Below are 12,067 nucleotides of genomic sequence, written 5' to 3'. Positions count from 1 at the left end.
GATGTCATGTTAAACACAAAACAGTCATATTGTGTTTGAATACCTTTTTACACAATTTAAAGATATTTTGTACATGCAGGAGCATATTAGTTTGTTTATCTGAGATAGAAACCAAAGAGGTCATGGTCCAGTATTCAGCAGAAAATGTCATACTTTTGTTGAACTTGTGCTGCTGTGCATTGCATTTCAGGTATGTGACCCAAAAATTATTTTTTTCTGTATTTAATGTATTATATTAGATCGACCGTGGCTGATAGAACCGAGGAAAGTCCAAAAGCTTCAAGAGAGAATTTATTTTGCACTTCAGCATGTGATTCAGAAGAACCACCTAGATGATGAGACACTGGCAAAGGTAAGCAGCAGTCTTTTCCATTTTGGCTGGCTTAATTTTTTTCATTTTGGCTATAGATTTCTACATTATGCATATGTTTTTTTCTAATAGAAAATGACAGACACTTTATTATGCAATAAAATTAGATCTGGCAGTAGTTTATTGTTTCTCCACAATTTATTTTATTTACAGCCCCAACAGAGCAAAAATAAGACCATTTTGACTATTATTGCCCAAGTTACATACTCATAAAAATAGATATCTTGTTACATCGTTAATCTGCTTGAAAAAAAGGCACATGTCCATCCAGTTCAACCCAACTGTACTGTACTTACTGCTATATCTATTACAGGAAAAATCCAATCTCCCCTGACAGATCACATGATTAATGCTTTGACATAGTCATAGTGCTTCCAGCAGGTTATCTAGCTGTATTTTAATGCACAGTATAAAATCACACTATAAAATCATATTTTTCTACTTTACAACTAACCTACCACTATCATTAAAGCAGACCTAAAGTTAAAATTGACAATAAATTCATATAAAAACTGACCCACCCCTGAGAAATTATTATTATTTTTTTTTTTGGAAAAGTCCTAAAATGATAACATTTTCCTTAAAAAAAGGGAATATCACCTTTATCCAATGTTTGGTCATGTGATCAGTGTTAGTGCTTTACCTAAACAGTCTCCTATTGTTAGCCCTCCAAAGAGACAGCATAACCAGTGCATTAGTATTGGTCATGTGGACCTCCGAGGAACATAATCAGCCCTCTGAGTTTGCCAGAAACCATGAATCAGACCGAGACAGAAGTGCAGTTAAATCACACTTGTTTAATAATAAAGGTAAATACTACAAACGTAGTCAAAACATAGTCAAAGCTCGGCAATCGGAACGGATAGTAAGACAAGCCGGAAAATCAGGAAGCCAGGAATCAGCATAGGGGAACAGCAAGCAGGATCTGAAGCCAGAAGGAACGTCAGCCAAGCAAGTCTTTAACAGGCACGAAGGAGAGAATCTCTGTGATATTGACCAGGTGAAGGCAGAGATCGTCTGGGCTGGATGGCTTAAGTAAGCAGGACTGACGAGCAGGATATTATCAACAGGCGGGTCACTGTGCAGAGATAGGAGCTGGCAATTAACCGACAGCTGAGCGGCCAGCTCAGAGAAGGAAGGGCTGAGCCCAGCCCTGACAGAGTTACTATTTTTAAATGATCTGTTTTTTTTTTTAAACAGATTTTTAAGAAATACACTCACAGTTCTCACATTTTGTTCTAAGGACCCAGGCATCATTCTCTGTGTTTTGTGGATAATGCTGATCAGGAACACCCAAGCCTAATGTGACTTCAAATGTAGCCTGCTCAGTGCATTGTAATAGTGCTTCACAGAAAGACATATTAATAGTTTAGGACCTAACATGTGGTTTTTTAAAAAATACAGCTTCATCTCATTCAATAAACAAAATTATATCTGTCACCATTTAGTACAGAGCTAGTAATGATGGAGCTCTAGTATGTTTTTTTCCTTCATTCCAGAAGCTGCTACTTCTAGTTACTGAGGAATCAATGCATGTTTATTATGTGAGGTCCTCCCCAAATATTTTCCCCATATGTTTTTGATAGAGATATCACTTCATCATATCCAGTACTGCCTGAAATTTTCTTATCAGGCTTTGGTTACTAAATGCTAAATACCTTTGTTTTTCTATTGAAACAAGAGCAATAAACCATATTCTGTTGGGCTGTCTTGGCTCTAACTACACTTGCCTCTAATCGTTTTAATGTTATGAAACATTTTAGCATAGAGAGGCCCTTGTGATGCTTGCTTGCTGCACGTTGTTGTTGATTACATAAATGCAGAAGTGGTATAGGCATTCTCCTTCTATACTAAAATTACCCAAAGCACTGGTCTTCCAAAGAGTTAGTCCACTGGAGATCGGGAAATACTCCCTTTCATTCTGGCTTTTGTGGTGTACAAATTGGAAGGAGCAAGTCAACCAGTTACCATCTATTCCAAGCATAACAACGTTCTGTATCTGGAAAGTGCACTGGCTAAAGTGCTGTTAAGCTCACCAGGCTTCCTTTTTTTCATTGATTCATGACATTTTACCTATTACCCAGCACACTACATTTTTAAGACAAATATTTTTTTTCCTGATACCTTGAGCCCTACTAATCGCAACCTTTCATGTAAAATAAAGACTTCCAAGGAAAAATATTTTTGCATCAGCAACATCAGACTACAATTTATGTATAGTTCAAAGGTAACTGGACCAATAATGTTTTTACTCATGTTTAGATTGAAGAGCTCATGTCAACAGATATTCTTGTTAATGCTTGTTTTTTAATAATAAACGCAGTGTTTGACAAGAAAAGACTGTGTTTGCATAGTCAGAAAAGTGTCACTGTTAATTTCTATTTGCAGCTCCTTTGCAGCTTACTGTTTGGTCTGCTCAATGAACTGTGTATAGGCATCATTAAGCAAGTTCTTCCTCCCAAAAGCTGCTCCCTTAGTGAGGGAGGGATTTAACTGCTTTGTCTGTAGTTCCAATGGACCTGAGCAGGACAAGTTGCATCCAAAAAAACTTGATTTAACCCTACAAACTCAAGGCTTCTTTCTCTATTTGAATCCCCAATTTTTTACATCCGGTGCTCTTTTTGTTATGAACCTAGATTCTGTTTTGGATACTGTGGTTCTTATCAAAGTATAGACATACAAATGGATGCCAAACCACAGAGTGAAAGAATCCAAAGTGTCCTTCATTGTTCATAATACAGTCACATAAAAACAACCAATGTGCTTTGAGGGCAACAAAACTGCCCTGTCATCAGGGCTTAGAAGAATGGAGTAAGGACTTGAATATACTCAAGGGAAACTATTTTTTTTTTTATTAATCATTCTTTATTAAACGTTTTCTCTTATTACAATGAACAGTTACATGACTCATCTCCCCAAGACAGAGGACAATATTCAATATCCTGGTTTATATATACACACCAACAACAGGGATGGCTCCCTCTACACTCCCTCCCCCATACCCTAAAAAAAAAAAAAAAAAAAGCCCCAGTTTTATAAGAGTGCTATAAAAATAATTTAAGATTTTCCAATATTGTACTCTATATACATTGTTGACTTAATACGTGTTAAAGGAGAGGGGGAAAAAAAATTGAAAGATAGGGAAAAGACCTTCTTTCAAGTGCTGTGCTCTATATGTGTCATTAACTTATTACACGTGAAAGAAAGTAAAACCCAAAACTCCAATTTTATGAAAGTGTTATAAAACTTATTTAAATTATTCAAATATTAGTGCTCTATATATATTATTGACCTGTTATGTGTGAAAAGAGAAAAAAAAAAAAAAAAAAGAGGGGGGGTGATAGGGGGGTAAACCCTCCCCTCATTTATAAATGCATTATAACAAATTTTAAAAAATTTCCAGAAAATGTTGTGGATCATTCCCTACTTTTTTTTCCCCATTATCAAACTCCCCTTTAGAGTTTGTCTTGACTTCCGGCAGTGGCTTCTAATTAATTTTATCTAACACCTTATCAATTTTCCCACTTTGCCCATATTTTTTCAAATTTGTCCCGTTTATTTCTGGTCTTATAAACCCACCTTTCTGCCTCCATCATCTCCTCCACCTCCCTTTTCCATTCTCCTAATGTGGGGCATGTAGCCTGTTTCCAGTACCTGGATATTAACCTCTTTGCTGCATTTAGTAAATGCGGTATGAGACAATTTTTATAAGATCTTGTGGATCCAATAGTCCCATGGAACAGGAAATGTATTGGTGTTAATTCTATACATTTATTTGACATTCTTTTGATCCATGGGGCTATTTCTTCCCAAAATACCTTGATCTTAGGACATGTCCACCAAATATGAAGATATGTACCCCTATCTTTACATCCCCTCCAGCAACAAATATGTGCATTTGGATATATCTGTGCTAATCGCACCGGGGTTGTGTACCATCTAGTCAAAAATTTGTATGACATTTCCTGAATAGATGAGCTTACAGATGATGAGTGTGTTACTTCTATTAATTTTTTTCTTTGTGATAGGGTAAATGTACAGTTTAGTTCATTTTCCCACTCTTTAATAAATGATGGTGTTGTGGTTTCTTGTTTGCTAAGCATTAGTTTATACATCTATGACAATAAATGATTAGGTTCTGATATCTTCATACACATCTTCTCAAATGTGGTTCATGTATTTTGGGGCCTTATTTGGTGTTCTATTTTTTTTTTAAAGTTTTGCATTTGGTTATATCTCCATCCTGCCATCTTCATGTCTCCTTGTAATGATATCAGTTCTACTTGGGACATAAGAGTGCCTAGGGGGGCATATCTTAAACACATTGTGTTTCCTCCTGATTCCCATGGACCTAGCGCTCCCTTTTCTTCTCCAGGGGGGAACCATGGATAACCCCCCAATGGGGCTAAAGGAGATATTTTAGGAGCATATTTACCCGTTTTATTTATTCTATCCCATACTGCCAGTGTGTTTCGAGTTAATGGAGATGTCCATTTAGATAGTCCCCTGTCTTTGGCTGGTATCCACGGTACCCCCGCTAAATCCCTTTCTGACATCTTTTTTTCAATCAACATCCATGCTTTGTTTTCAGAGTCATGACACCAGTTTAGTATGCGTACCAGAGTCATTGCTCTGTAATACATTGCAATGTCTGGCAACCCTAATCCTCCCTCCTCTTTCCTTCTGCGTAACATGTTATATGCTATTCTAGCTCTTCCATTCTTCCATATGAAGGATAGGAATTCTTTACGTACCTTTTTAAAAAATACTTGGGGGAGTGGTATGGGTACTGTGTACAGTATATACTGTATAATAATCTAGGTATTTTGTTCATTTTAAGGGTGTTGATCCTCCCAAACATTGTTAACATATCTCCTTTCCAGCTATGCAAATCCTCTGTTATTTTGGCAAGTAAGGGACTATAATTTTGTTTATATAGTAGTTTTACATCCGCAGATATATGTACTCCCAAATAAAACAAAGATTTCCTATTCCAGAAATAAAGGGTATTTGTTTTGTCACCTCCTGCATCACTTCTTTAATGGATTCTTGGGGTTTTGAAAGGAAAAATAACAAATCGTCAGCGTAAGCTGATACTTTGTACTCTCCAGATCTTATTTCTACTCCCCTTATTCCTACTCAAAGGAAACTATAACGAAATGGATATATATTTGATATGGTGCAAAATCTCCTTGGTTTCATGCTTTTCCGCATTGAAATTATAACGGTAGTCAGTGGCAGTTAAATCTATTTTGTAGGTCTATACATTGAGCTGCTTCTGGGTACCCATTGATGGAGGCCTGCGTGTTTAAGAGCTGCCTTACCAGAGCCATTAAGCTCGTTCGAAGATCTTCTTGCATTTGACCTATTGGAATAAGAACTGAAATTCTAGCACCTCTTAATTGTGTTTTGCTTATTGTAGTTTATATGTCGGCCTTGTGAAAGGACCTTTACTTTTGTTATGCCTCTCCTTTGACACTTTCTGCACTGGTCAATGTCTGCCTTGTAGTTTTGCCTAAACACCCCTTGTCCTGGACATAGCTTGTTTATGGACTACACTCTTGCATTTCAACTTAGTACTTTGTTGTTGGCAGTTCTGAGGTTGTGACCTGGCAGTGATATGCATCAGAACCCAAACCTCCTTTACTTTAAGATTCTGTGCCTCAGAGGAGCCCTCTCTTCCTGGCAGAGTTGTCTACACAATCTGTGCAAAGAGCAGTGATAATGTGAGAAACACCGTAACTCATAACAAAAAATCAGAAGTCATCTCTAGATTGATCTGACTATAGTAAACTGACTAGTTGCTAATGTACTTTTCAAATTCCCATGGCTTTTTGTTTGGCCTTATTGATTAAGCCTGTTTTATCTTGAAGCTAAAACCCATACCTGTATCTGAACAATAGTAAAGAAGTTAGAATATATTACATGACAGCTGTATTGTAAATTGCTTTTAATGTTTGTGGAAAATTTATATGCACTATATTATGGGTCTGGATCTGTATGCTAGACCTCAGGTACTTGCCTATATATAAATGTCTAAAACACAACCGACTAAACACACTTATGGGAAAACTATTGAACCGAGTTAAGTGTGTAAATATCATTCATCTTTAAGTTTGAATTGTAGATGGTGGATTCAAACCCTCAAGCAAAGACACCATTTTTAATTTTAGTTGCAGTATAAGAGGACAGATGAATAGGCAGCTCTCTATGCAAGGATTTAAACTGAACGTGCAAGCACGCAGCTTGTGGCTCTAAGCAGGAATATGTTTTATAGGGTGACATGCTGCATCTGCATTAACACCCTGTAAAAAGGCATTAACACCCTATGGCAGGAGGCTCTGGAGAAAGCTACCTCTTCCAGAATCACCATGTCAAATAGTGAACAATAAGACACAATTAGGAATAGAAGGTATACAAAAGGCTCCATTTTTTAAATTTTGAGTTTACATACTCCTTTAACCACTTGCCGAACAGCCGCTGTTATTATACTGCGGCAGGTTGCCTCGTTGCCGCGAATCGCTGTAGCTGTACATCGGCCCTTTTAACAGCTCTAGCAGGCGCGTGCGCGCCCGCTGCATGGTGGGGGACCCAATGCACGTGACCGGCGGCCGCAATGTCAGCCAGCAGGAGAGTGTGTAAACACACACATCCCCATTCTGTCAGAAAAGGAGAGATAGCTTGTCTGTTCCTGCTATTCAGGAACAGCAATATGTCTCCTCCTCTAGTCAGTCCCATCCCCATACAGTTAGAAACACTCATGAGAAAACACATTTAACCCCTTGATCGCCCCTTAGTGTCAACCCCTTCCCTAGAAGTGACATTTACACAGTAATCAGTGCATTTTTATAGCACTGATTGCTGTATAAATGTCAATAGTCCCAAAAATGTGTAAAAAAGTGTCCAATCTGTCCGCCGCATGGTCGCAGTCCTGCTAAAAATCGCAGATTGCCGCCATTACTAGTAAAAAGAAAATAAACAATAAAAATGCAATAAAAATGCCATAAATCTATTCCCTATTTTGTAGACGCTATAACTTTTGCGCAAACCAATCAATATACGCTTATTGCGTTTTTTTTTACCAAAGATATGTAGAAGAATATATATCGGCTTAAACTGATGAAGAAATTTCTTTGTTTACATTTTTTGGGGATATTTATTATAGCAAAAAGTATCAAATATTTTTTTGTTTTCAAAATTGTTGCTCTTTTTTTGTTTAATGCACAAAAAAACAAAACTCGGAGGTCATCAAATACCACCAAAAGAAAGCTCTATTTGTGTGAAAAAAAAGGACGTCAATTTTGTTTGGGTACAGCGTCACACGACCACGCAATTGTCAGTTAAAGCGATACAGTGCCGTATTGCAAAAAATGGTCTGGTCATTGAGGGGGAAGTTCTATCCGGTCCCTAAGTGATTAATATGTTAAGCACGTATAGATACCATTTCCAAACAGCTCCCTCTCTTTTATTATTTGGAGACTGCAAACTGACTAAGGCCTCGTGCACATGGAGCGTTAAAAATGCCTTTTAAACAGGCATTGAGCTTTTTTTTTTTTTTTTTTTTTTTTTTTAAACCTGTAACAGCAACTCTATGGGAGATTACTAAAACTGGTGCACTCAGAATCTGGTGCAGCTGTACATGGTAGCCACTCAGCTTCTAACTTCAGCTTGGACAATAAAACCTGGAAGCTGTTTGATTATTATGCACATCTACACCAGATTCTGAGTGCACCAGTTTTAGTAAATCTTCCCTTATGTGTTCATGTAGGCATATTAGAATAGGAGTGTTTACAGGCAGAAAAAAAAATCATGAAAGGGGTATTCTTGAGAGGAGAGTTTCAACAGAAAAAACCCTCACCTCAACACGTCTAAATGAGCTGAAACGATGTGTGTAAAACGGATGCGTCTAAATGCATTCCAATGGCCAGAGGAACATTCTGGTCAGTAGAATGCATTTATGCTGAAATGCTCTATTTGTATAAATTTACATGCAATATGTGGCTTTTAGCCCGTTTATAGGTCTCATTTTTCCTGCCAGCAATGCTGGCGTTTAAAGGGGGCTTTTTTAGATGCCCCATGTGCATGAGGCCTTAAATGGATTTTCATCACCTACAGGCAGAGGTAACTGTAGAAATGTAGAACACCATAACTATGCAAGTGCATAGAACAGTGCTATTTTCAACAGGAACATGACATTAGAATAGATGTAAACAAAATATCTAAAATCTTTAACATGTTAATTTAAATGTAAAAGTCATATTATAATATTTTTTTACTTCAGCGCTATGTCCTTATCTCTGAGTTAATTAAATATGTTGTCATCATGTCAGATGCACCTCCAGTAAAGACTATACGTTCCCACTGCACCATCATATTCTTTCCTAGTTATCATCAGTAAGCTAGTCCTGAGCAATGACATGAAGATGCTACTGGTGTGCATGCATGTAGACATGAAGTGGCTGCAAAGAGGCTTTAAGAGATTTGCAGCACTGAGATGCAAAAAAGGATGAAATAAGGTGAAATCAGTATTTTCTAAAGGGAAATACCCAACTGAACCTAACATTATATCTCTAATAAAAGGTTGTTTACTGGACTTTACCTTTAAATGTGCAACAAACCTTGAAATTACATGTAGACCAGGTCGGGTTTTACCTGGAAGAGAGAGAAGGGATAATGGGGTGAGAACAGTACTCCTGCTGCATAAAATTAGCAGAGGAAAATCCCCAGTTCTATTCCTGTCAATGGATGCTGAAAAAACTGCTGACAGGGTAGACTGGGGATTTATGATGAACACACTAGAAGCAATGGGAATAGGACCAAAGGATGGTCCAATTGATTAAAACATTATATAACCACCCTACAGCAACAGTAAAGTAAAGATTAACGTGACCTCATCTCTACCCTTTGAAATGTTTTATGGAACAAGGCAGGAGTGTCCCCTCTCACCCCTGCTATTTGTACTGTTGCTAGACCCCTCCTGGCCATTTGAGATAGTTTGGACATAGGAGGTATAAAGATTGGAGATAAGGAGCACAAAATAGTGGCATACGCGGATGATCTTTTGTTCTACATCTCAAATCCCAGGATAACACTACCAAGTTTAATGAAATTATTGAAATATTACAGAGAACTATCAAATTTAAAAATCAATCCCTCAAAATCTGAGATTTTGAATATAAATCTGAGTAAACACGAAGAACAGGCCTTACAACGGGAATTCCCATTTACACGGAGGAAAATAAAATTAAAATACCTAGGAATAAAACTAACACCATCCTAGGAAAAATCGACCAAATTATATCCCTCTATTAAATAAAATAAAAATGTAAATGAAAAAAATAACCAGGCCTCTCTCTTGGATAAGAGGAATAAATATTGTAAAGATGGTAATATTACCCAAAATCATGAATATATTAATTGCTGCCGATCTCCCTATATACATAATTTATGACTCTAAAAACAATAATACTAAAGTTTATATGGCAGAATAAGAAACCGAGAATACAGTTCTTGGTATTAAGCAAAGACAAATGGCAAGGAGAGTTAACAGTACCAGATTTTAAAAAATATTACAACGCAGTTTTATTAATACGATTAATTGAGTGGACAAGTGAAAAAAGATGGGTGAAAATAGAGAACACAATTAGTAATGCACCGCTGGGTAAAATCATATGGCTACCACCACAATATAGAATGTTAGACACAAATGCACATGTAGTGACACTAATGTCGTGTACACATGGGCGGACTTTCCGAGCAGACTGGTCTGACAGACCGAATCCGGCAGACAGTCCGATTGTGTGTGGGCTGCATCGGACTTCCGACGGACCGTTTCGGTCGGAAATCCGACGGACTTTAGATTTGAATCCTGCTTCAAATCTTTACGTCATAACCCCGCCGGACTTAGTTCCTAATGGAAAGCCCGTTCGTCTGTATGCTGGTCTGACGGACCAGATATGACGCAAGGGCAGGGTACTACATCTCGCGCTCACTGCAATAGGAAAAACAAATTTTCGGCAAGCGTGAGGGGGAGGCGACGATGTCCCTTAGGTCTGTATGGATTTTAAGGGGAACCCCCTACGCTGAAAAAATGGCATGGGGTCCCCCCAAATTCCATACCAGACCCCTATCCGAGCACGCAGCCCAGCCGGTCAGGAAAGGGGGTGGGGACGAGCGAGCGCCCCCCTCCTAAACTGTACCAGGCCGCATGCCCTCAACATGGGGGGGTGGGTGCTTTGGGGAGGGGAGCGCCCTGCGCCCCCCCACCCCAAAGCACCTTGTCCCCATGTTAATGAGGACAAGGGCCCCTTCCCGACAACCCTGGCCATTGGTTGTCGGGGTCTGCTGGCAGAGGGCTTATCGGAATCCGGGAGCCCCCTTTAATAAGGGAGCCCCCAGATCCCAGCCCCCCACCCTATGTTAATGAGTATGGGGTCCATTCTCCTGGTGACCGGTTCCTCTGCCGGCTCCTCCGCTATCTTCTGCCGCTCTTTTGCTAGCGGTGGCCCGGACTTCTGCATCGTCTTCTTCCTCTTCTCTTCTTCCGATGTTGACATGACGCTCTCTCCCAGTCAAACACCAGGAGAAGAGGCCGGAGAGTGGGAGAAGAACCGGACACCAGGAGAAGAGGCCGAAGAGAGCGGCGAAGTTGGAAGAAGACCCCCGGAGCTGTCTAATAAATTACTTCAAAAGCCTGTGTAGTGTGTTTTTTTATTGACACTTTTTCCCTAGGTGAATGTGTAGGGGTATGATGTACCCCATACTCATTCACATAGGGTAGGGGGCTGGGATCTTGGGGGGGCCCCCTTATTAAAGGGGGCTCCCGGATTCCAATAAGCCCTCCGCCCGCAGACCCCAACAACCAAAGGCCAGGGTTGTCAGGAAGGGGCCCTTGTCCTCATCAACATGGGGACAAGGTGCTTTGGGGTGGGGGGGCCGCAGGGCACCCCCATCCCCCAAATCACCCACCCCCCGTTGAGGGCATGTGGCCTGGTACGGTTCAGGAGGGGGGGCGCTCGCTCATCCCCACCCCCCTTCCTGACCGGCCGGGCTGCGTGCTCAGATAAGAGTCTGGCATGGATTTTGGGGGGGACCCCCACGCCATTTTTTCGGCGTAGGGTGTTCCCCTTAAAATCCATACCAGACCTAAGGGCCTGGTATGCCCCGCGATGGGGCTCACAAGGTGTCAATCTCACCGATAAAAGTGGCGAGATTGACTTCCTTTTCTAGTCCCGTCGTACCTGAGTCACGTTCAAAATGAACGGACTTGTTCGTGTGTGGGCAAGTCCGTTCATTCGGAAAGTCCGTCGGGAAGACCGGCGGACATAGTCTGCCGGAAAGTCCAGTCGTGTGTAGGCAAGTCCGTCCGTAGTGCGGTCATGTGTAGGCAAGTCCATTCGCAAAAAAAGTCAGTCGGAAGTCTGTCAGAAGTCCGTCGGAAAGTCCGTCGGAAAGTCCGTCGGACCAGTCCAGTCGGAAAGTCCGCCCGTGTGTGCGCCCCATAAAAGTACTAAGAATTTGGGATTTAATTCACATTGTCCACATATTGTTGGCGAGGATGTAGAATAGTAGGAACTATGACCCATATATGGTAGGATTGCCCAGAAATTAAAAAATATTGGAGAGAGGTTAAAAAGCCCAATAAAACAATATAAGAACATAGTGATACCACATTTGATGAATGCAGCCAAATGTAAG

The 12,067-nt window shown here is 40.0% G+C and overlaps 1 protein-coding gene across 1 annotated transcript in view; it reads left to right on the top strand.

Moving 5' to 3' along the window:
* Positions 1-12,067, top strand: part of RORB (RAR related orphan receptor B) — a 406,621-nt gene that overhangs the window by 379,416 nt on the left and 15,138 nt on the right. Inside the window, exon 9 of the mRNA XM_073634272.1 lies at positions 240-352. Coding sequence (XP_073490373.1) covers positions 240-352 — 113 coding nt within the window. The remainder of the gene's footprint in view (positions 1-239; positions 353-12,067) is intronic.

This window comes from Aquarana catesbeiana, linkage group LG01 (genome assembly GCF_042186555.1).
Source record: "Aquarana catesbeiana isolate 2022-GZ linkage group LG01, ASM4218655v1, whole genome shotgun sequence".
NCBI lineage: Eukaryota > Metazoa > Chordata > Amphibia > Anura > Ranidae > Aquarana > Aquarana catesbeiana.
Note: the sequence above shows the minus strand (reverse complement) of the source record. Positions and strands in the feature narration are given on the sequence as shown.